This window comes from Ranitomeya imitator, chromosome 8 (genome assembly GCF_032444005.1).
Source record: "Ranitomeya imitator isolate aRanImi1 chromosome 8, aRanImi1.pri, whole genome shotgun sequence".
NCBI lineage: Eukaryota > Metazoa > Chordata > Amphibia > Anura > Dendrobatidae > Ranitomeya > Ranitomeya imitator.
The window spans coordinates 185,658,764-185,685,463 of record NC_091289.1 but is presented as its reverse complement, the minus strand read 5'-3'; the positions used below and the strand labels follow the sequence as shown (position 1 = coordinate 185,685,463).

The window sequence follows — 26,700 nt, the reverse complement described above, 5'->3', positions numbered from 1 at the left end:
GTATGCAGTGAGCTCCCTCTAGTGGTGGCTGTATAAATCTGTATGTAGTGAGCTCCCTCTAGTGGTGGCTGCATAAATCTGTATGTAGTGAGCTCCCTCTAGTGGTGGCTGTATAAATCTGTATGCAGTGAGCTGCCCCTAGTGGTGACTGTATAAATCTGTATGCAGTGAGCTCCCTCTAGTGGTGGCTGTATAAATCTGTATGCAGTGAGCTGCCCCTAGTGGTGACTGTATAAATCTGTATGCAGTGAGCTCCCTCTAGTGGTGGCTGTATAACTCTGTATGTAGTGAGCTCCCTCTAGTGGTGGCTGTATAAATCTGTATGCAGTGAGCTCCCTCTAGTGGTGGCTGTATAAATCTGTATGCAGTGAGCTGCCTCTAGTGGTGACTGTATAAATCTGTATGCAGTGAGCTCCCTCTAGTGGTGGCTGTATAACTCTGTATGTAGTGAGCTCCCTCTAGTGGTGGCTGTATAAATCTGTATGTAGTGAGCTCCCTCTAGTGGTGGCTGTATAAATCTGTATGCAGTGAGCTCCCTCTAGTGGTGGCTGTATAAATCTGTATGCAGTGAGCTCCCTCTAGTGGTGGCTGTATAACTCTGTATGTAGTGAGCTCCCCCTAGTGGTGGGTTTATTATTTACCTCTATGTGCAGGAGATATGGTGCCCTGCGTCAGAATAATGGATCTCAGGGTACTATAAAGAACTAAAGTTGCCATAATGGTAGAAGTGGGGATTTTTTTTTATTTCAGTCTAGTGATGTGGAGTTCATATTGAGTTGAAACCAGATGATTCATCTTTCTGACTTCACAGTAACCAGTCCTGACTTGATCATATAGCTGCACCATGTAGCAGACATGTGCGTTAGTGAAGGAGAGGGCACTGTCTGCACATTCCAGGTGGAGGGAAATATTGCAATGTTCTGCCTTGTGCACGAAGCTCATTTTATGGGGTCACTGACTCTGTACCTTTCATGTGGTTCCCACCGTTACCTGATATTTACTAGTGATAAGAAGCACAGCACAGACAACAATGAGTCTCTGGCTGGAAGATAAAATGGTTAATATTAAAATAAAAAATGGCCCCCGCAGGAAGCCGACCCCACCTCATCAGCAGCACTTTATCCGTCACTCTGCGTGTTATATAGTTATGGCTGGCAACGTGGCTGTGAAAATCACCCAGCCAAAAAAGACAAAAGGAGAAAGTTCTGTTCCCAGTAACCTGTCTGCCAAACACACAGAGCCCCATTGTACTAGCGGCAAGAAAAGCCTGAATTTATTGTAATTTTCCGCAATGCAGATACAGTTGCCAACATATGTCCAGGACCCTGAATGCTATTCCCATGTAAGTTTCATAGCTGTGAACAAGGTGGCTCAGGATGAACTGTATAAGGGTTTATATAGTAAAGGAATTGACCCAAGAAAATGCTAAACAAACATAATATGAAAAGTGATGTGATGAGGACTCAGGCTATGTGAACACTTTGCTGATTTTGCTGCGGATCCGCGGTGGATTTGACCGCTGCGGATCCGCAGCAGTTTCTCATGAATTTACAGTACAATGTAAACCTATGGGAAACAAAAAACGCTGTGCACATGCTGCGGAAAAAAAAATGCGTGGAAACGCAGCGGATTACATTCCGCAGCATGTCACTTCTTTTCTGCGGATTTTCACCTGCTCCAATAGGAAAATGCAGATGAAAATCCGCATAAGAAACCGCAGTAAAAACCGTGATAAATCCGCAGTAAAAACCGCGACGGGTTTTCACTGCGGATTTTGGAATTCCGCTGCGGAAAATTCCGCAGTGGAATCCGCAAAGTGTGAACATAGCCTAAAAGGTCCCACACCATCCTTAATACTGATACGACTATTGGGAAATAACTTACACTTGCGTACCCCTACCCTACTCTCAGCAAGACGTCTAAACCATTCAGCTTAGTTGCGGAGTCCATGCAGTCTAAACTTTGTATTGTATGATTAGATCAGGTTTTTATAATAATTTAGATTTTTTTTTATGGTTTTTGATTGAGTTTCCATAAGAAAAGCATGCACCATGCTAATACTCCTTGTTTTTTTGTAGCTTACTTTACTTGACAGCTTTGCAATATAGACTTGTGCAGAATAAACAGAGTCATCTCACTCTCATTACAACTCAGGGGAGTTAATAATTGCTGAAGATTTAGATAATCAAGCAGTAAGTGCTTCAGCACTCGGCGCCTCCGCTATATGAGTTTGCGTGGTCTACCACTTCCAAGACTTACAGTTTTCCAGAGCACACTTGATAACACTGGAAAGAAGATCTGTTAAGTTAACACATCAAAAGTGACCAGTTTTGCACTTATATTATTCCCTCTGCTTCCCTGATTAATACATTTTTTTTCCAACATCAACCATACGATTCCAGACATAGGAGCCTTTTTTATTTAGTGCTAATTATTATGGTCTTTACAAGGGGATGTCTTTTAAGGTTGCACTTTAGTTTGAGCTAAACCTCCAGACCATAGAAGTTAGCCCTAAACAAAAGGAACCATATAGCGGAATAAAAAACAAAACAAACTACATATTCATGGGAACAGCTGGAATAAAATAAGGTCAAAAACTGGACACTGTTGACTTGGTTACAGGTCCTCTTTAATGCCAAGGGAAAAGTGTCAGGGTGATCTACTATTATTCAAGGTAGGGCTGTATAGATCCTAAAGTCACAATAAAAAATTATATCTGTCTTGATAATTGTATTTATAAAATGATCTCTTTAAAATGACTAAGCTTTCCTGCACAGCCAATGCTTTAAACCAATGTCCAGCTATGGAGATTTCATGGTTGCGCTGATTCCATGCACTTATTTGTACTGGATGTGGCTGATATCCCTGCACTAAATAATCAGGAGAGGAGTCCACATACAGTTAGGGCCAGAAATATTTGGACAGTGACACAATTTTCGCGAGTTGGGCTCTGCATGCCACCACATTGGATTTGAAATGAAACCTCTACAACAGAATTCAAGTGCAGATTGTAACGTTTAATTTGAAGGGTTGAACAAAAATATCTGATAGAAAATGTAGGAATTGTACACATTTCTTTACAAACACTCCACATTTTAGGAGGTCAAAAGTAATTGGACAAATAAACATAACCCAAACAAAATATTTTTAATTTCAATATTTTGTTGCAAATCCTTTGGAGGCAATCACTGCCTTAAGTCTGGAACCCATGGACATCACCAAACGCTGGGTTTCCTCCTTCTTAATGCTTTGCCAGGCCTTTACACCCGCAGCCTTCAGGTCTTGCTTGTTTGTGGGTCTTTCCGTCTTAAGTCTGGATTTGAGCAAGTGAAATGCATGCTCAATTGGGTTTAGATCTGGAGATTGACTTGGCCATTGCAGAATGTTCCACTTTTTGGCACTCATGAACTCCTGGGTAGCTTTGGCTGTATGCTTGGGGTCATTGTCCATCTGTACTATGAAGCGCCGTCCAATCAACTTTGCAGCATTTGGCTGAATCTGGGCTGAAAGTATATCCCAGTACACTTCAGAATTCATCCGGCTACTCTTGTCTGCTCTTATGTCATCAATAAACACAAGTGACCCAGTGCCATTGAAAGCCATGCATGCCCATGCCATCTCGTTGCCTCCACCATGTTTTACAGAGGATGTGGTGTGCCTTGGATCATGTGCCGTTCCCTTTCTTCTCCAAACTTTTTTCTTCCCATCATTCTGGTACAGGTTGATCTTTGTCTCATCTGTCCATAGAATACTTTTCCAGAACTGAGCTGGCTTCTTGAGGTGTTTTTCTGCAAATGTAACTCTGGCCTGTCTATTTTTGGTATTGATGAATGGTTTGCATCTAGATGTGAACCCTTTGTATTTACTGTCATGGAGTCTTCTCTTTACTGTTGACTTAGAAACAGATACACCTACTTCACTGAGAGTGTTCTGGACTTCAGTTGATGTTGTGAACGGGTTCTTCTTCACCAAATTAAGTATGCGGCGATCATCCACCACTGTTGTCATCCGTGGACGCCCAGGCCTTTTTGAGTTCCCAAGCTCACCAGTCAATTCCTTTTTTCTCAGAATGTACCCAACTGTTGATTTTGCTACTCCAAGCATGTCTGCTATCTCTCTGATGGATTTTTTCTTTTTTTTCAGCCTCAGGATGTTCTGCTTCACCTCAATTGAGAGTTCCTTTGACCGCATGTTGTCTGCTCACAGCAACAGCTTCCAAATGCAAAACCACACACCTGGAATCCACCCCTGACCTTTTAACTACTTCATTGATTACAGGTTAACGAGGGAGACGCCTTCAGAGTTAATTGCAGCCCTTAGAGTCCATTGTCCAATTACTTTTGGTCCCTTGAAAAAGAGGACGCTATGCATTACAGAGCTATGATTCCTAAACCCTTTCTCCGATTTGGATGTGGAAACTATCATATTGCAGCTGGGAGTGTGCACTTTCAGCCCATATTATATATATAATTGTATTTCTGAACATGTTTTTGTAAACAGCTAAAATAACAAAACTTGTGTCACTGTCCAAATATTTCTGGCCCTAACTGTACATTTGGCCACAAAAACAAATTCCAATACACGGGAAATAGCAAACATATTGCTTATTTACATTTATTATTATTTCATTTTGCAGGTTGATTATATGTTGCCATGGGTGACATCACTGTTCTGTTTTTGCATTCACTTTGGACATGCGACTACTTTTCATTTAAAAAAAAAAAAATCCTAATTAAATTATTACCCAGACCAGTGATAAAATATCATAAAATGTGCTGAAAACTGAGCATCTATTCACCTCTTCATGGAAACTCTTTAATTAAGGCAGCCGGAGCTGCAAAGTACAAACGTTGTCGGCTGCCCCGAAAAAAAAAAATTAGTCTTTTATCAACAGAAAAAAAAAAAACGGAAAAAAAAATCTTGTAAACTAACACGTTCCTTAAAATTAGATGAATGTAAACAGCCAAGAAAAATACTAAGAAAAAGTCCGGCGTACAATGTAACATCTGAAGACCGTAAAATAAAATTGTACCTGGGTCCGTAGATGGAGGTGTTAACTCGGACGCTCAATGATTTTATTATATGTTCCTTTCATATGGAGCTTAAAGGGGACGATCATCGCGAGTACGGCTTCCAATGAGGTCATGAGACGAGTCCATGTGAGGAATTCGCCTAAGCGCGGACTCCTAGAATAACAGCATTGGGAACGGATTCAATCCTTACAAAATTTAGGGTTTCATCTATTGCAATAAAAGCCATTGAAAGACAAACAAAATGCCCAGCGATGCCTCAATACCCTCTTGGCAGAAAAAAAAAAATTTCAAAAAATTTGTGACAAATTTGTTTTTATAGACAAAAAGGAAAATAATAATGGGGAGAAACAAAAGCACAGGAAGGATTAGACACAAATACAAAAGGTCCAGGGGACATCGTCTTACCAATGTGGGCAATTTAAGATGCTCCCTGGGGTTCACGTTGAATGATGATACAGGCATGAGATGAGAAGAAGAAATTGCAGGTAGTGGGGGAAATGGCAATGATCAAAATTACATTTTGTCCAATTTGGCAAAATGAGAAGTACAGTATATACTTGTATAAAAATCACTGCAACGAGAGGGAATAGATGGAATTAGATTTTAGTAATTAAATTACTGGTAATGGCCACGGTACCATCTACCAGGAACAGCGGGCATATAGGCAGTTACCCCACATAATAGTATGACACAAACTTGCCATGTTTTGCCACTGTAACCTGGGAAATGACTGGTGTTGCAGAATTCTCATCTGGAAACGAATACCTGCAATTTTGGAGGTGACACCTCTTTTTGTTTATTCCCTCCCCCTATATGTTTGTTTTTGCCCTCCCAAAATGTGCAATTCAATTTCCGCAGTTCAAGAAACGGTCTGTACATGCTGATTTCTGGGACATTATCAATGGTTTTGGAGGGACCACAGAGATTTGCAAAGTTTAAATTTCAGGAGGTTGGTGAAGCTGAGTAAGAAGTTTTATTTATCACTGGTATGATTTTTCAGAGAAGTCGTGGATTTCAATTTCTACTATAAGCCCCATCATGTTGGGTTATGCTAAAGTGACCGCTGCAACCTGAATCTTGCGGAACCCCATGTAAAATTTCTAACAGAGCCTCCAAGTATGACAGGTCTTGAGAAGTATTGGTCTTCTTGTATGGGACAAAAGGACCTTTTGGACTCCCCTTTAGGCTCCAGGGCTCTAGTGTGACTGCACACACTCAAGTCTTAGGCTCCTGGTGACTTTCGACTCCCAAACCCAACTATTGTGCTGCCATGTGTCTCTGAGAGGCTACCCTCTACTAAAGCCTGTCTGACCCTTACACTACTGGGCTGCACCAGTAAGTCATATTATAAACATCTGTGTGCCTTTGTGGGTGCTCGTGGTCACTGTGGCACCAACTTTCACACTGAATATCCTACCTGTGAAGACACGAGGGTCAGCGGGTGCTTTTGTTCGCTGGCCCGAGACCACATGGTTTAGGGCTCATCCCACTGAATGCCCGGTCTCTTTTCTCGTGGCATATTACTACTCAGACAACACAGGGTGAGGGGAAAACAGTGTGGCAATACTTCATTGAACCACAAAACAGATAATATTATTGAACAGTCCCAGAAAAATACCTAAGATGGTGCAAAATTATGGAGTCTCACCCTTCTGCTGACTCAGCGGGATAATAGCAGATGCGACTCCAGGGGTTTCAGGGTCGACTCCCCCACTTGTGACACCCACAGAGAGGATGTAATGACAAGCTTAGGAAGCTGACAGTCCATTGAGGCACATGGCCAAGTGGCTGGAGGGTATCATCCTGGCTTCTATGAACATCTCCATGGAGCCAGATGACCGGTGGTTCCCAATCCTGGCTTCCTCAAACGTATCCATGGAGCTCAGGTGATCAGTGGGTTCAAATCCTGGCTTCCACAAACGTTACCATGAGTTCAGTGATGGTCAATGGAGCAGATCTATATTCTTCCAGCTAGGGCCATGGTCCCCTAAGCTGTCATCCTGTAAAATGTGAAATTTCTGTCCCTTGTGATGGAGCCATGATGTCCTGGCTGCTGCCCTGTAGTGTTCCTGGCTGTGTTTTTTCAAAGAGTCTCTTAATCTTGCAGAAGGACAGAGAATCCCTTTTTTACCCAGTTCTGTGGCTGAGGTTATCATCCACAGGTCAGGGGGAAGTGGGATGAGTTTAACTCTCATTGTTTGAGTATTTAGTTAATCCGCCTAGTTCGTCCTCTGTTTTCCAGGTCAACAAACTAGCTATCCTGGTACAATGTGTAATCAACATATTAACAAACATCTATTGTTCAATTACCCTCCATCTCTGTCGTCCAAGGTAACAGACGATAAGTTATAATAAGCATCAACTTAAAAGTCAACATTAAAGGCCCATACGAATAATAGTCTTTATTTCTTATTTCTTGCCCAGCCAAAGAAAGACACGTAAATTCAAAAGTCAACATAAAAGATAATAACGTATGTCTCTGGGCATACTGACTTTATATCTGGATAGTTAAGATTAAATGCTGTGTCGTCACACTATTACCGCTGGTTTATAGCAAGCAGAGGTCTTGAACATTTTGAGGAGTTGAAACCCAAAGGTCTGGCATTTTGCATGTGTTAACGAAGGAAGAGGCATGCGCGACAATCTGAATTTGGTTCATCTTACAACTATCATGCGACTCCACCAGAAATGTTACTCCCGCTTATTTCTGTGTTGACCACCTCGAAAACCTCTTTATGGCCACCCGTCCTACCCATGACACAATAGGTTATTGGTCTACAGTCAGGTATCTCCGTACACTGGGTTACACTTTTGACTCATAATCATTTTATAATCAGTCTGACTTTTAATACTCCGCAATCAAAGAAAGGTCAAACCTAACCACAAGCCTTAGCCCGGAGCAGAGAACGTCAGGGAGTCACCACATCATACGCCGCTCCGTTCAACCAGACAAACAGTGAGGGATGAAATATACCAAGAAAACACCACAGGAGGACGGGACTGCTCTACAGGAGAATGGGAAATGATCTGTGAAGGGGCTACTTACAGTAACTAGCCCCGTAGATTGTAATAACGGCACACAATGGTCGCTCCACCTGCCAGCTCTGAAGTCTGACGATATGGAATTAGCACATTACAGATGTGACCATGGCAGTAACGTGTAATGTCAGTCTGAAGAAGAGAAGTGATTGGCTAGCTCCGTCTCTAATTGTAGAGATAATATTTCATATTTTTATATTTTTTAAATCTTCTCTGGGATCAGCAGCCATATTGGAGACCCTACTCTTCCCATATGGGCATTGCAGCAAAAAGTGTGCTCTGGTTCAGCTGCAACGAAAAGTAGTCAAGTTGTCAGAGAAATATCCTTCATTATTGCACTTTCTAGGAATCTCTTTATTTCTCTAATTGGATTCGAACCCAAAAATCTGTGCTAATAAAACAGGAGAACAGTCACCTCTGTGATTGGTGTATGGGGCTGTGGTTGGTGCTGCCCCCCAAAAATGAAAAAACTGACAGACTCCATCGATGGAGCTTATAGCTGATACAGAGAAGGGCGGCCATATTACTATACTAGTGCTTCTCACTAAATTAGAATATCATCACATAGTGAATTTATTTCAGTTCTCAATGCAAAACGTGAAACTCGTATAGAGTCATTACAGAGTGATCTATTTCAAGTGTTTATTTCTGTTAATGTTGATGATTATGGCTTGCAGCCAATGAAAACCCAAAAGTCATTATTTCAGTAAATTAGAATACTTTATAACACCATCTTGAAATATTATTTTAAAATCTGAAATGTTGTCCTACTGAAATGTATGTTCAGTAAATGCAGTCAATACTTGGTCACGGCTCCTTTTGCATCAATTACTGCATCAGACAGTGGGAGAGACACACAGACCTCACATCCAGCCTATATTACTGGGAGAGACACACAGACCTCACATCCAGCCTATATTACTGGGAGAGACACAGAGAGATCACCTCCAGCCTATATTACTGGGAGAGACACACAGACCTCACATCCAGCCTATATTACTGGTAGAGACACACAGACCTCACATCCAGCCTATATTACTGGTAGAGACACACAGACCTCACATCCAGCCTATATTACTAGGAGAGACACACAGAGCTCACATCCAGCCTATTTTACTAGGAGAGATACACAGAGCTCACATCCTGCCTATATTACTGGGAAAAACACTCCAAGAGAAAAATCAGGCTGCAAACTGAATATTAGGTAGTCTGAATATAAATGAAGCAATGAATATTCCAGACTGAAACCTGCGATTTTAATTATCTAAAGATAACGCAAGAATAGATTATGTAAGAATATATTTTTCAATATCACAGGTGTCCATAGTATTCAAGGATGCGTTACAATGGGACTAAAAACCATGCAAGTTCTAAGCACGTAGTTTGTTAAAGGGGATATCAGGGACTTTACAAAAAAAAAACATGTACCTAAGCACTAACAGACAGGTAATTGCAACTTGCCTGCCTGTTGTGCCCGGCACCGTTCTTCACCAGCAGAGAGCAGTCACAAACCTCTCCTGCCGGGGATTCAGCTGCCTCTGATGATGCGATGGGGCGGGACTTCCTGCATCATTCTGATTGACAGCCAGATCCCCGCTGCCTAACTGGGGGAGTCGGCTGTCAATCAGAATGATGCAGGAAGTCCCGCCCCACTGCATCATCAGAGGCAGCTGAATCCCCAGCAGGAGAGGTTTGTGACTGCTCTGTGCCAGGGAAGAACGGCGGCGGGCACAACAGGCAGGCAAGTTGTAATTACCTGTCTGTTAGTGCTTAGGTACATTTTTTTTGCTTTTCCATAAAGTCCCAGATATCCACTTTAATGAACGTCGTGTGACAGTTAACAGTGAAAATATCTTTGACTAATGTCTTTCGGAAACTGCACAGCTCAGCCTGCCAGCGTGGATTCTGGCCTGCATCGTAGTCGCCCCTTATGTGCAACATGGCAGCAGAACGTGAAAGCAGACTTCATGGGCACGTATTGGGGCATATAAGGCAGGAAAACCAATCCATCATCAGGCGTTTACACAGAGTGCAGTGGAACCACTGTGAGCCGCCATGATTGCTGCTGAAGACCACCACATTTTTGATCCATTTGAAAAAAAACTTTTTTTTCAATCAGCAGAATCTGGGCAAAAGAAAAAAAGCAGCGTATAAACCAAATAGTACTCCATAAAGCTGTACAGCTGCGGATGGCCACCGGACGGTATAGGCACATAGTACAATCAGCACATTATGCCCTAATTGACACTTCATAAATAATTAACTTCAAAACTGCTCCAATGCATAGACCGGCAGCTGCGGATGAAAAGAGCGACCGCGTCTAGGTGCTGTGCTTCTGACATGGCTCCCTCCGAAAACACATCACAAGTCAGGACAAACAGGGCACTCACAGGATAACTAAGTGTGACGGCAGCAGTCACCCCACAAATATAACACCTGTACACTCCCAGAAGGATGTGCGAGAAGAAACTAGAAATGTGCTACATCCAGAGCCAGCTGCTTCCTCTAAGAGTACAATGTAATAATGGCAGAATGTAAGAGGAGTGATATTCTTGTATATAGGAGCAGTATTATAGCAGATATATTCTTGTACATAGGGGCGGTATTATAGTAGTTATATTCTTGTACATAGGAGCAGTATTAAAGTAGTTATATTCTTGTATATAGGGGCAGTATTATAGGAGTTATATTCTTGTACATAGGGGCAGGATTATAGTAGTTATATTCTTGTACATAGGAGCAGTATTATAGTAGTTATATTCTTGTATATAGGGGCAGTATTATAGGAGTTATATTCTTGTACATAGGGGCAGTATTATAGTAGTTATATTCTTGTACATAGGAGCAGTATTAAAGTAGTTATATTCTTGTATATAGGGGCAGTATTATAGGAGTTATATTCTTGTACATAGGGGCAGTATTATAGTAGTTATATTCTTGTACATAGGGGGCAGTATTATAGTAGTTGTATTCTTGTACATAGGGGCAGTATTATAGGAGTTATATTCTTGTACATAGAAGCAGTATTATAGTAGTTATATTCTTGTACATAGGAGCAGTATTATAGTAGTTATATTCTTGTACATAGGAGCAGTATTATAGTAGTTATATTCTTGTACATAGGAGCAGTATTATAGTAGTTGTATTCTTGTACATAGGGGCAGTATTATAGTAGTTATATTCTTGTACATAGAAGCAGTATTATAGTAGTTATATTCTTGTACATAGGAGCAGTATTATAGTAGTTATATTCTAGTACATAGGGGCAGTATTATAGTAGTTCTATTCTTTTACATAGCGGGCAGTATTATAGTAGTTATATTCTTGTACATATGGGCAGTATTATACTAGTTATATTCTTTTACATAGGGGGCAGTATTATAGTATATTCTTGTACATAGGGGACAGTATTATTAGTAGTTTTCTTTATTATTTATTATTATTTGATGTACAGACAAAATTATTGACACCCCTGCAATTCTGTCAGATAATACTCATTTTCTTCCTGAAAATGATTGCAAAGACAAATTATTTGGTATTATCGAATTGTCCTAAAGCCAAATTGGATATAATTCCACACCAAACATAAAAAAGGAGTGGACAAAAGTATTGGCACTGTTCGAAAAATCATGTGATGCTTCCCTAATTTGTGTAATTAACAGCACCTGTAACTTACCTGTGGCACCTAACAGGTGTTGGCAATGACTAAATCACACTTGCAGCCAGTTGACATGGATTAAAGTTGACTCAACCTCTGTCCTGTGTCCTTGTGCGTACCACATTGAGCATGGAGAAAAGAAAGAAGACCAAAGAACTGTCTGAGGACTTGAGAAACCAAATTGTGAGGAAGCATGAGCAATCTCAAGGCTACAAGTCCATCTCCAAAGACCTGAATGTTCCTGTGTCTACCGTGCGCAGTGTCATCAAGAAGTGTAAACCCCATGGCACTGTGGCTAACCTCCCTAGATGTGGACGGAAAAGAAAAATTGACAAGAGATTTCAATGCAAGATTGTGTGGATGTTGGATTAAGAACCTCGACTAACATCCAAACAAGTTCAAGCTGCCCTGCAGTCCGAGGGTACAACAGTGTCAACCCGTACTATCCGTTGGCGTCTGAATGAAAAGGGATTGTATGGTAGGAGACCCAGGAAGACCCCACTTCTTACCCCAAGACATAAAAAAGCCAGGCTGGAGTTTGCCAAAACTTACCTAAAAAAGCCTAAAATGTTTTGGAAGAATGTTCTCTGGTCAGATGAGACAAAAGTAGAGCTTTTTGGGCAAAGGCATCAACATAGAGTTTACAGGAGAAAAAAAGAGGCATTCAACGAAAAGAACACGGTCCCTACAGTCAAACATGGCGGAGGTTCCCTGATGTTTTGGGGTTGCTTTGCTGCCTCTAGCACTGGACTGCTTGACCGTGTGCATGGCATTATGACGTCTGGAGACTACCAACAAATTTTGCAGCATAATGTAGAGCCCAGTGTGAGAAAGCTGGGTGTCCCTCAGAGGTCATGGGTCTTCCAGCAGGACAATGACCCAAAACACACTTCAAAAAGCACTAGAAAATGGAGACTTCTAAGATGGCCAGACCTGAATCCCATAGAACACCTGTGGAGAGATCTAAAAATGGCAGTTTGGAGAAGGCACCCTTCAAATATCAGGGACCTGGAGCAGTTTGCCAAAGAAGAATGGTCTAAAATCCCAGCAGAGCATTGTAAGAAACTCATTGATGGTTACCGGAAGCGGTTGGTCGCAGTTATTTTGGCTAAAGGTTGTGCAACCAAGTATAAGGCTGAGGGTGCCAATACTTTTGTCTGACCCATTTTTGGAGTTTTGCGTGAAATGATCAATGTTTTGCTTTATTCTCTTTTGTGTTTTTTTCATTTAAGACAAATTAAATGAAGATAATAATACCAAATATTTTGTGTTTGCAATCATTTTCAGGAAGAAACTGAGTATTATCTCACAGAATTGCAGGGGTGTCAATACTTTTGACCATGACTGTATATATTGTGGGCACAGTATCCGATGTAATGTCCCACAGATCCAGCAACCACGACTAATGTTCTGTATATGACACAATATATGATGTTGAGGAGACAAGGTGACAGGTTTATAGGTTAATATGCTGAGCGCTGATATCTTTATGTCAGTTTGTTTTGAACTTTATGAACAGAATCCGGAGCAGAACACGAGCTGCTGCTGACCTAAACACTACAGCAGATGCTCACACTTGCTTCCCTTTTCTTAACAACTTCCTCCCCTCTTGTACAGATTTCTTCTGCAATTTTACTAAAAATGATATTATATAAATAATACAAGTTCTCCGGACGTTTCTCTCTGTACAAATGTCAGTAGAGACAGATACATTGCATCAGCTGCGGCACATTAGAAAGAGTCTATCACTGTAAAGGTTACCTAGAAAAATAAGTTTTCAGTCCTCTGTAATATTTGAATAGTCTGTCCAGCTTTTGATCCCCCCTAATAGTACTGTTCAGTAATGGCATCTATTACAGTGCCCAGAGGGGTTTCTTACCTATTTTTGCATAGTTGTCTTCTATAATATCTTCTAGTCCAATCTCCTTCCAGAAACTGTCATCCCATCCTTGATCTGAGGAATACGTCCATTTACAAACCAGAGTACAAAGAGATCTGAATGAAGGGACAAAACATATAAGGTGTAAAGGATTAAAGGGAATCTGAGAGCGGCATGATGAATGGGCAGATACCCTGATTCCAGTGATCTATCACTTGTTAGGCTGTTTAGTGCGGTTTTGATATCACTGTTTTACCTCCTGCAGATCTACAAGTTTTTTGAATGCGGAACTTTCCATTATCTCGACCACACCAGTGAGTGAAAGATTTCTATGCATACTGTGTATAGGCAAAGAGCTGCCAATCAGTGGCGGGTGGTGTTTGGACTACATGGCAGCAGGTTTACTAGTCCTCTAGTAATAAAATCACTGTTTTATCAGCAGAAGATTATCAAAACTACAGCAAGCAGCCAAGTAAGGGGCACTTTGCTGGCATCGGGGTCATTATGCTGCTCTCAGATTAATTGGCAAAAACCTGGTGACAGATTCCCTTTAATAGCAGATACAGTTGCAACACAAAACGAGTAACATATAATATATTATATTGAACACAGAGGGCTACAGTGTCATTGTCCTGTAGGCAAAATGTCAGTGCCAGTATCTTGTACTCCAAGTGTGAGTGTTATTATCCTGTACTCCAACTGTCAGTGTCATTGTCCCAATACATAAAGTGTCAGCGTCATTATCTTATATCCCAATCGTCAGTGTCATTATCCTGTACCCCAAGTGTCATTATCTTATATCCCAATCGTCAGTGTCATTATCCTGTACCCCAAGAGTCATTATCTTATATCCCAATCATCAGTGTCATTATCCTGTACCCCAAGTGTCATTATCTTATATCCCAATCATCAGTGTCATTATCCTGTACCCCAAGTGTCATTATCCTGTACCCCAAGAGTCATTATCTTATATCCCAATCGTCAGTGTCATTATCCTGTACCCCAAGAGTCATTATCTTATATCCCAATCATCAGTGTCATTATCCTGTACCGTCAGTGTCATTATCCTGTACCCCAAGTGTCATTATCTTATATCCCAATCGTCAGTGTCATTATCCTGTACCCCAAGTGTCATTATCCTGTACCCCAAGAGTCATTATCTTATATCCCAATCATCAGCGTCATTATCCTGTACCCCAAGAGTCATTATCTTATATCCCAATCATCAGTGTCATTATCCTGTACCGTCAGTGTCATTATCCTGTACCCCAAGTGTCATTATCTTATATCCCAATCGTCAGTGTCATTATCCTGTACCCCTAGTGTCATTATCTTATATCCCAATCATCAGTGTCATTTTCCTGTACCCCAAGTGTCTCAAGTTCAGTTTTACAACACTGCTAAATGTGAAACAAGACCAAAAACAAATCTTCATTGTATAATGTAGCATTATGTGTTCTGTAATATGTGTGGTGTTTCCGTTCCTAATCAAACATAAATTTTACATTTACAAACAAGAAGAGAATTTGAAAATGATGAAGAATGGAGACACTATAAGCCCGACGAGTCATTATGCATTTTGTTTACGTAGTTTCTGTTTTTTCTCCTGTTTTTCCTGTATGCCTTATCCTTCTTTTGCGCTTTATAAGTCTTCACGATTCCTAAATTGCTGCTTTTTAAAACGATGCTAAGTATTTTCACAAATATTTTCCAGTCTCTTCCTGCAGTGATTTTATGTATGACTCAAATAATCCCTCCCACTCCAACATTGAGACATAAGCAAAAGCATTGAACTTTCTTTGGATGATAAGTCACAAAAGAAGTTAAAGGCAAAAAGATAAAGAGCATTTTTTATTGTGTTGCAAAATCCATGAACCACCTGCCATTTTGAAGAAATTGGCACAAATAAACGTCAATGAATGCCACAAGACAAGCAAAGAAAAGTAACTAAGAAAAAAAAGAAAAAAAGAACAAATGATGAATTAGGGCTTAAGTGTGTTAGAAAGTTGTAGAACTTTTCATTTTCCGATAAGATTCCTCTTCGCCCGTCACGTCAGCTGTTATGAGTCTTGGGCTTTCTGTACATATAAACTTATCTGCGGAATTTTTTTCACAACATGATTTATTTAATCTGTTCACCAGACTGTGAACAATGTGAACAGGAGCCGAGGAAATGAAGTAACAAGTAGTCTTCATGTATCTTTTATGACTCTGAAGTGACAAATTCAGAAATATCAGAATGAAGCTTTTTACATAAAAGTTGCTAATGGCTTTCTTTGTAGGTCCAAGGACGCACATCCATCTGCAGTGTATAGCAGCAATACACGCCGCCGGTGAATCAGAGGCTAGCGGCTGACGCCAGCGTGCCAGTCACGAGTGGCGCATGGCAGTGACGTCGTGTGCTGCCCGTGCCGACACACGGAAGTCAGTTATCGCCTATAGAAGAGGGCGCCGCAAGTCGTGAAAGCGGAGGAAGGCAAGAAGAATCGTTGATTTATTTTATGTTTTGGAAAACAGAAAATACAGAACACCGGGAAGGGGCCCAGGATGGAGGACATTACACCAGGATGCAGGTCATCATACAAAGCAGGGGCCCAGGATGGGGGTAATTCTACCAGAATGGGGCCCATTGTATATCACGATGGTGAACATGGTTATAGGATGGGGGACATTATACCAAGAAGGGGCCCAGGATGGAGGGCATTGTTATAGGATGGGGAACATTAACCCAGGATGGCGGAAGTAGTTTAAAGAAGGGGTCAGGACGAGGGACATTATGACATTAAGGTGCACAGGACAGGGGACATTATACCAGGGCTTGGCCCAGCATGGGGGAAATAATTACAGAAAGGGGCCAGGACGTGGGACATTATTACAAGAAGGAGCCAGGACAGGGGACATTATTACAAGAAGGAGCCAGGACAGGGGACATTGTTACAGGAAGGTGCACAGGACAGGGGACATTGTACCAGGGCTTGACCCAGCATGGGGGAAATTATTACAGAAAGGGGCCAGGACAGAGGACATTATTACAGGAAGGTGTCAGGAGAGGACATTATTACAGGAAGGTGTCAGGAGAGGACATTATTACAGGAAGGTGTCAGGAGAGGACATTATTACAGGAAGGAGCCAGGACAGGAAGGAGTCAGGACAGAGGACATTATTACAGTAAGGTGCCAGGAGAGGACATTATTACAGGAAGGAGCCAGGACAAAGAACATTATTACAGGAAGGAGCCAGGACAGGGGACATTATTACAGGAAGGAGCCATGACAGGGGACATTATTACAGGAAGGAGCCAGGACAGGGGACATTATTACAGGAAGGTGGCAGGACAGGACAGGGGACATTATTACAGGAAGGTGCCAGAACGGGGGACATTGTTACAGGAAAGAGCCAGGACAGAGGACATTATTACAGGAAGTTGCCAGGACAAGGGACATTATTCTGGGAAGGTGCCAGAAAGGGGGACATTATTACAGCATGGAGCCAGGACAGAGAACATTATTACAGCAAGGTGCCAGGACAGGGAACATTATTACAGGAAGGTGCCAGGAGAGGACATTATTACAGGAAGGTGCCAGAATGATTATTACAGGAAGATGCCATGATAGGGACACTATTACACACATGTCTTTATAGGATCTAGAATGCTACCAATATGGAGGTGTGAGCCCAGGTCCAGATTTTGCATCGGGGCCCATTGACCTGTAGTTATGACAGTGGACTTGAATGTAGTTGCTCATTTAATGGCCTGAAATTGCACTTGGGACCCCACATTTTATTTTACCCAAGTGTACAATTTATTTGAAACCAGCCTGGACCTCCAGTTTGGATTTATGCAACTATCCAATTCTATGGAGGAGGGGAAGTTCATAGTCGTGGTAAATTGTCCTCTGCATGAGCTGGATACCCTAAAGCAGCCACATGCGCTGCCTCTGTGTCCTTGATCACCACACCTTCTCTCAAAGGCGATGCCACTCAGCTTTTCACCAATCCTGAATGACCGTTTTACCCTTTGCAGTAATTGGAAACATATGCATTGCTTTAAAAGGTCCAGCAGCTACAAAATTACCAATCTTAAAGTGCAGAACTATACATTGAATTCATTCTCGTCAGCGGAAAAAGAAAATATTTCCCCTCATTTCACCATCGTAAACGGAACACAGTAATCTGTGCAGCGGCGGCGGCACCATGTATCCTGTGGTTTCACAGCGATCCAGAATGTGCTCACATCACCAAAGCGGCGCACGACTTCTAGCGAGATATGTGCGGAGTTAAGTAGGGACATGAGACGGGGATTAATATTCAGGAATCCTCGGCTTCTTAGAGGAAATTTGGTTTTGCAGGCCGGAGGAGAATTTCAGTCGCTGCAAGTTTTCAATTATAGATGGATGTTGTGCCAGGGATAAAGAAATCTATTTTATTCAGTGCGATGAGGGTGTTGATTACCGCACGGCTGAGACGGGAAATTCTACCATTATTTGGGTTTCCACATTTTTATAGTTGGAAATATTTCCATGGTCTTTTCTGGAGAACAAAAAGGTTGAATGGACGCCGGTACCCCCGCAGTACCCCCACAGCACCCGACTCTGGGGAGACACAGACTGCAGAACGCTCCGGTACAGAAAAAGAATATCCACCACATACCTGCTAATAAATGATGGTAAATGTAACTGTCAGCGGTACAGAGGTAGCAGGCGACCCGGATTGTGGTGCCAGAGGTCACCCGCAGAGCCTTATAAGTATTATAAATGACAGGCAGCAGGAGGGGCCATGATACACATTTGCATTAGTGCTCAGGGGCTTCTGGTGCTCATGGTCCCGAGAAACAAGACAGAAACTCTCATCGCCACATGATTACAGATTTAAAAAAATACATTTACCGGTGGTAAACATTTCTGTGCTCCAACAATATGAAAGTTGTCATATTAAAAGGCAACTTTAAATCACAAAAACATTGAAGGGTTAGAATACAAACTTATTAAAGTTTTTGATTCCCTCCACACAGGACTAAATCTGTCAAGACTCAGGATTCATGACTTACTACAGAATCTGAGGAATCTGCTCCAGTGAGGGCGCCGGGCCTCTGATCTTAAGGTACCTTCACACTGAGCGACTTTAGAACGATAACGATAGCGATCCGTGACGTTGCAGCGTCCTGGATAGCGATATCGTTGTGTTTGACACGCAGCAGCGATCTGGATCCTGCTGTGCCATCGTTGGTCGGAGCTAGAAGTCCAGAACTTTATTTCATCGCTGGATCACCCGCTGACATCACTTACACAGTGCAGGGAAGCGGACGCCGGGGGACGAAACAGACACCGGCATGTAAGTATGTAGTGTTTTTTTTTAATTACATTTACAATGGTAACCAGGGTAAACATCGGGTTACTAAGCGCGGGCCTGCGCTTAGTAACCCGATGTTTACCCTGGTTACCCGGGGATTTCGGCATCGTTGGTCACTGGAGAGCTGTCTGTGTGACAGCTCTCCAGTGACCACACAACGACTAAACAGCGACGCTGCAGCGATCGGCATCGTTGTCTATATCGCTGCAGAGTCGCTTAATGTGACGGTACCTTTAAACAGAGAACTGATTACATCAGACCAAAGAGCGCGCTCAAAAGAAACAGGAAAACTATTTGGAGCGACAAAAGGCCCACAGTAACACGCCTGTGCTGCCCAAAGTCCAATGAAAGGGCACGAGCTTGTGCAGACATGGGTGCTACAGAATGGCGCGTCTGGGATATAAGAGGAGTCTTGGTCCCTCCGTGCTTGTATCGATCATGTCTACATTGCTCAGGTGACAGCATTGTTTTCTATGTGTTTTATTAACTAAGGTATCAGGTGGCCTTTCAAGGAAAAAAAGATTGCATTACGGTGAGAATTACCTGCAGCCTCAGATGTGCTCTTCAAAGTCATTGCTCTTGATCTGTGATGGTTGTTACAAGCACCTGACAGGCCGAACACAACGCTCTGCTCTTGGAAAGGTCACCGCGTGGCAAGGTGATATGATTGTGCGGAACACAGAGGAGTTGTGTCTTTGATGTGGGAGTCGGGATATTTACAGCCATTAATGAGCTGATATACATCTCACTGTGCATTATGGTAACTGCAGCAACAATCACTTAACCCGCAAGTCACAGAATATCAAAGAGCCTGGAAACTAGAGAAATAAATGGAGAAATATTCTACGGAACTGCCCGATACCCCAAATATATCCGTATTCACACCACTGATGGAAGAACTCACTATTCATAATTATAGAGAGATGAAGATTCCCAGGTTATACCAGCACGCTCTACCTCTATACACTTAGAATACTGTGCACAGTTCTGGTCTCCGGTGTTTAAGAAAGACATGAACTGGAGCGGGTGCAGAGAAGAACGGCCAAGGTTATTAGAGGACTGGGGGGTCTGCAATACCAAGATAGGTTATTACACTTGGGGCTATTTAGTTTGGAAAAACGAAGACTAAGGGGAGATCTTATTTTAATGTATAAATACATGAGGGGACAGTACAAAGACCTTTCTGATGATCTTTTTACTCTTAGACCTGAGACAGGGACAAGGGGGCATCCTCTGCGTCTGGAGGAAAGAAGGTTTAGGCATAAAAATAACAGACGCGGATTCTTTACTGTAAGAGCAGTGAGACTATGGAACTCTCTGCCGTGTGATGTTGTAATGAGTGATTCATTACTTAAATTTAAGAGGGGACTGGATGCCTTTCTTGAAAAGTATAATGTTACAGGGTATATGTACTAGATTCCTTGTTAGGCCGGCCTCACACTCAGCGTATAAAAATACGGTCCGTTATTTACAGCCGTAATACACAGAAAAGTCCCCAAAATAGTGGTCCGTATGTCATCTGTAGGCAGGGTGTGTCAGTGTATTTTGCGCATGGCATCCTCCATATGTAATCCGTATGGCATCCGTACTGCGAGATTTTCTCGCAGACTTACAAAACCGACATACAGACATACAATGGATCCATGGGCTCAAATAATTGTAAAGACATATTTACTGTCTCTCTCTCCCTATATATATATATATATACTGTATATATTAATATATATCATACAGCGCTAGATAGCTTAAAAGCCAGTAATTCAATTGCCGGCTTTTTCTTTCTCCTTCGCAAACCCGACATGATATGAGACATGATTACATGCAGTAAACCATTTCATATCCCTTTTTTTTGCATATTCCACACTACTAATGTTAGTGGTGTGTATATGCAAAATTTGGGCGCTCTAGCTATTAAATTAAAGGGTTAAATCGCGGAAAAAATTGGCGTGGGCTCCCGCCCGTGTGTAATCCGTATTTTTCTCGCCCCCATAGACTATCATTGGCGTATTTTTTGCGCAATACGGTGATAGACGCAGCATGCTGCGATTTTCTACGGCCGTAGAAGACCGTATAATACGGATCAGTAAAATACAGCTGATAGGAGCTGGGGCATAGAGAATCATTGTACCGTATGCAATCCGTATTTTCTGCACCTCTCATACGTCCGTAAAACACGCTAGTGTGAGACTTGCCTTAGGGTGTTGATCCAGGGAACTAGTCTGATTGCCGTATGTGGAGTCGGGAAGGATTTTTTTTCCCCAAGGTGGAGCTTACTCTTTGCAACATGTTTTTTTTTTTGCCTTCCTCTGGATCAACATGTTAGGGCATGTTAGGCTACTTTCACACTTGCGTCGTGCACCGCACGTCGCAAGCAGCGAAAGCGCCGCACAATGGGGGCAGCGGATGCATTTTTCCAGCGCATCCGCTGCCCCATTGTGAGGTGCGGGGAGGTGGGGACGGAGTTCCGGCCACGCATGCGCGGTTGGAAAAAGCGGACCGTCGGCAGCAAAAAACGTTACATGTAGCGTTTTTTTGCTCCCGGCGGACCGCCACAACACGGCACAACCGTCGCACGACGGTTGCGACGTGTCGCAATGCGTTGCTAATGTTAGTCTATGGGGGAAAAATGCATCCTGCAAAGTTGTTTGCAGGATGCGTTTTTTCCCCTAAACGCTAGGCTATGGGCTGAACTAGATGGCCTTAAAGTCTTCCTTCAACCTTAATAACTATGTTACTATGTATCACTATATACAATGTGTATAACTTATACCAGCTGTAAATATATAATTATATACAGGACATACCCAGGTTATACCATCCTGCTTCATATCATTATATAGAAGCTGCTGCCTCCATTATACCGGCTGTATATGAACAGTTACATATTAATCATATTACATATTTTTTGGTCCTTTATCCCGCAGTTTTCGCCTCCTGTCCTAAAAACACAGTGAATACTTTTTCTTGTTTGAAGCAGTTTCTCGCCGGACCTCTTGATGAAGTGTCATTAATGTTCTGCTGGTTCCCTCTTACGTCGCTGGCACAATAACTTCAGTAAAACATTTTTCAGGAATATTCTGTTTGGAAGGAAGACAATGACTGTATGTGACTCCGGCAGGGGACTAGGAAACACTTGGAGCTGACTCCATCTTGACACATTATAATGAGGCCAGAACATTGTCCCTGGAGTCTATAAACTGAACTCAAGAATTGTGTAAACAGGATTAAGGCAGGACAGAGACGTAATTTACAGGCTATGGACACCACAACACAACATGTTTTTTGCTCATTTGCTTTCTAGATGAAAGATATTTTCGAAATAGTCTTCATCACGGGGCGTGGGCGAGCGATGCATGCGGTGAAACGTGCCGTCCCTGAGCTCCCGCTGCACTCATCCTGAAAAGACCATTTACAGAGAGAACGGACCGGCGATAGACTCACCCGCTTCCTTAAAGTCTCTGGATGACGGGAAGCTGATCTCTGGGCTGTGGTGGTGTCATGACACGCTCAAAGAAGCAGGGGCGACAAGAAGACGCGGTGCTGGCCAACATCAACATTCAAGATGGCTCCAACACTGTCGACATGCAGAGGCAGAGAGATGTGACAGGTGATGTGGCCGAGTTACTGGAGCACTTTGCCCACAGGGTACCCTGCTCAAAAGGTCAGTGTCTGCTACACAGGGGATGAGGCGGGGAACACTTGGTGAAGGGTCCCGATTTATGACACCATCAATGGAGGAGGACACCGAGTCCCCTGAGCTAGGGGTAAACCCTCGTGGGCATAATGGATCCACTGCAGCTCCAAAAGGGGAAAGTTGTATCCTTGAAGAGATTTCCCAGTGGACCTTCCTTCCCTGCAAATTAATGCAGGTAATAAATGGAACTTTAATCTCAATGGGACAAGTTGTTGGCACAAGTCGGCCATTTACAAGAATCTATTTCTATAATACGTCATGATGTGCAGAGAGGGGCAGAACGCACCACAGCGGTGGAAAGCAGAGTTAGTGAGCGGGAAGACGCCCTCTCGCCAGTCCGCAGAGATATACAGAGTCACACACAGGCAGTCGTAGTGTTGATTGCCAAGGCTGATGACCTGGGAAACCGCCAGAGACGCAATAACATTAAACTGGTGGGGGTCCCTGAAAAGGCTGAGTGGAACGATGGTTACTGGATACCTCTGGCCAAGATATGCTCACTTCTTACTTTACTGTGGATCACAGGGTCCCATCAAGACCGGGCCCAGTGGGCAGACCCCAAGAACTATTTTAATCAAAATTCTGCACTACAAGATATCATATTAAGGAAAGCAAGAGTGAAGTAGGACATTAAGCTGAGGGGACAGAAAATTTGGTTTTTCCCAGGCTTCTCAGTGGAGGTCCAACGCAAAAAAGGTCTCAGTTTCTGAACATAAAGAGGAGGATGAGGGCGCTGGGCTTGCAATACTCGATGATCTGCCCAACCAAGGTGGCGGTGGTCGCTCTCGGCACTATTACATTGATCGAGTCCTTAAAAGACGCACTCAGATGGCTGGACAGTCAACAAATCCGGCAGGAGACTGGAGGGGTCGGTAGGGCCTGAGACAGTCCTAAAGCACGCTGACCCTGAAAGTCCTTCTTCTTACTACCTGGTATTATCCCCAGCAGGTTTCTCCATTGCAGGACTGAGTCCTCACTTAATGCTTCTATGGGACATTAATACTGTTGTGACTGGTATTTATGGTCCGAACCTCTCTGCTACTTACTTACATGTACATTGCTGCGTCGGATCCTCCGCCAAGACACTAACCGAACGGTATATTGATTATTGTGTTTCTTCCTTCACAGATGCATGCACCTAATGGTTAATGGTTTACTTGAGCCCCATCCCTTTCTAGCAGCGGCAGGTTCACAACATAAATGGGGGGTTGTATAAATTCATAGTTGGGGCAGATAGGTGGGGTTTATTGGTTCACAGTTGGGGAAAACAGGGTTTTTTTTGAATACTTCTGCTTAAAATGTGGATACTTATCAGAGCCGGGGGAACAGTAAATTCACAAGGATCATCTTCGTTCATGGGCGTTTTTATAGATACTATGATTGATTTTATCTCTTGGATTATTCGTGGGTTGAGCAACGATTCCAAAAGATTCCCAACCCTCGATTATATACAAAGATTCAACCCCGCAATAATAGGGTCACAGTAGACCAGTCTAGCAAATATAACACTATCAATCAGATACACTGGCCCTGGATGGGGTTTACCTTACATTGTTTTGATTCTAAATTACTCAAGGGGGGTTTAGCCTACAGTAATTGTATATAAAAGTATCCAATTCACGCAGATTGACTCTTTTTAAAACCCTGATGGAAGATTTGATGGGGTCAGATGTAAAATCCAGCACTTTGAATGTATCGTTGTCGTAGTCTATATATTCTGGAGAGACTGGTGGTATGGCCGAATATTCCCTTAATGCTTCCAGAGATGGCCATTGGAGAAGACTATGGCTGTGGTACTGAAATACCTGGGGGGGTGGAGGGGATAATATTTTGGAACTACTAGTCAAATATACTCAAAACCAAATCCAGTAATGCCCTGACCTCTGCTCTGGTAATAAAGTGTGGTGTACCTGTAAAAAGCTGTGGGGTATGGGCCGGCGTTCCAGCACGCCGGCTTAGTACCAGGTGACCCCTCTCTGCTCACGGGGCCCCATACGCCAGTAAGGGCTGTAATGCCCTGATGGCGGCCCTGGGTATGGGGGCCTATTCTAAATGTTCTCCAATGTGGGATAATCCAGGTTTGCGGGAGCTCTGTCATCTGGAAGGGTTTGGAGAATGGAGGAAACAAGAGCTGACATATTTCTATCAGTTATATTTGGGCAGACACTTCTGATCACCTAATACAGGAGTTCCAGATACGAAGCTCTGACAAATATCTACAGATGAGGCACTCTAAGAGCAGAAGGTATATCCGACCTCACTATTTCTCCCAGCCGGCTTCTGGACTATGTTGCACAAACGAAAGCAGCTAGAGGTCTCATTTCATTAATGTAAAAATCTTTCCTATCCAACATTTTAAGGGGCCCTATGGCTTTGATCAGGTCTAGATGGGACAGTGATATAGGGCACATTTTGCTGGAAGAATGGGACGCCATTTTAGAATCTCCTAGAAAGGTGTCTATTAATGTGCCCCAGAGAAGATCCCAATTATGTCTTATTCATAAAGTATATAGGACTCCAAAAATAATGCTAAAAATGAATCTCAGACTGGATGATTAATGTCCAAGATGTAGTGAAGGGGCAGATTTTGTTTGCCCAGCACTCTGCCTACAGTAGAGGAGGTGGCCCAGTGCCTAAATACTACTACTCTAATGGAGAAAAAGGTTTATGCAGTGCCCCAGGGTCCTGGTCATTGCAGTAATGTCATTTTCCTCTAGGGGGGGGAGTGATGATGCGTTTGGAGGCAATGAAGGAGAACTCTTTGTCAGGTAACACAATGCATGCAACATGTTCACACTCCAGACCAGAAGGGAGATCTCTAAGCCTGTTTAGGGTGAACTCCCCTATAAGAAAATCCTGATCTGGAGGGAAAGGGTTCAGTTCCTGTCAGGAAGACAGAGGGAAAGGAATCAGAGGAGCCCTGTGGCCTGAAGTGCTACAGCTCCTGGGAAGAGACACGGAAACAGAACTGTATTGTAGAGAGGGTGAAGAAGTCGTAGCAAAGGAGAGGATATCAGAGGAGTTCTGCCCTACACAGGCTGCCTCCTTCTGAGGCGCAGAAATCCGGTAGCCAGAATACCAAGGGAGTAAAGATCTCTACGCTTTACTTCAGAGACTGGCAGGACAGCTAATTGCAAGTTACCTGTCCGCACCTACACCCAGGAGGCACGGTGTCCTATCCATCTGGGGGTAGAGAGAGAGACATAACATCTGTAACATCTTCAACAGTTGTGAGGACCTTATGAGAAGCTTAGCAGTAAGGTACTACAACACACAGCACTAGAAGAAGGCTACTGATTTCCACCTGGATAAGGGGACTCTGGATTTGTCTCCAAACCGGCCGGACTTTGCCTGCCCTGTGGTCTGTGCTCTGGACTGTGGACACTGAAGCCTTCAGTAAAAGATAAAGAGACTGCAACCTTGTGTCCTCGTTCTTCACTGCGCCTCTCACCATCCTGTTATGGCTGGCAATCAGGCAACACAGCGTGCAGTAATCAGCGCACATACAGAGATCTGGCAATAACCAAAAACAATAGGACGAGCTCTGAGACGTGGAATCTCTGTAGACTGCAGTACCTGATCTATCCTCACACAACTATAAGCAGCAGTGGATTGCGCCTATCACTACCTATGCAACTCGGCACTGCCTGAGGAGCTGACTAGCCTGAAGATAGAAATACAAGCCTGACTTACCTCAGAGAAATACCCCAAAGGAATAGGCAGCCCCCCACATATAATGACTGTTAGCAAGATGAAAAGACAAACGTAGGAATGAAATAGATTCAGCAAAGTGAGGCCCGATATTCTAGACAGAGCGAGGATAGCAAAGAGAACTATGCAGTCTACAAAAAACCCTAAAACGAAAACCACGCAAAGGGGCAAAAAGACCCACCGTGCCGAACTAACAGCACGGCGGTGCACCCCTTTGCTTCTCAGAGCTTCCAGCAAAAGTTAATAGCAAGCTGGACAGAAAAAACAGAAAACAAACTAGAAGCACTTATCTAGCAGAGCAGCAGGCCCAAAGAAAGATGCAGTAGCTCAGATCCAA

The 26,700-nt window shown here is 43.0% G+C and overlaps 1 protein-coding gene across 6 annotated transcripts in view; it reads right to left on the bottom strand.

Annotated features, from left to right (window-relative positions):
• The window catches only part of FGGY (FGGY carbohydrate kinase domain containing), a 182,879-nt gene that overhangs the window by 103,617 nt on the left and 52,562 nt on the right, over positions 1-26,700 (bottom strand). For 5 of the 6 annotated variants that reach the window (XM_069738118.1, XM_069738116.1, XM_069738117.1 and 2 more), the window contains exon 6: positions 13,610-13,725. In XM_069738118.1, the coding sequence (XP_069594219.1) occupies positions 13,610-13,725 (116 nt within the window). Of the gene's footprint in view, positions 1-5,032; positions 5,180-13,609; positions 13,726-26,700 lie in introns of those variants that run through there. The other variant, XM_069738124.1, reaches the window with a different exon arrangement.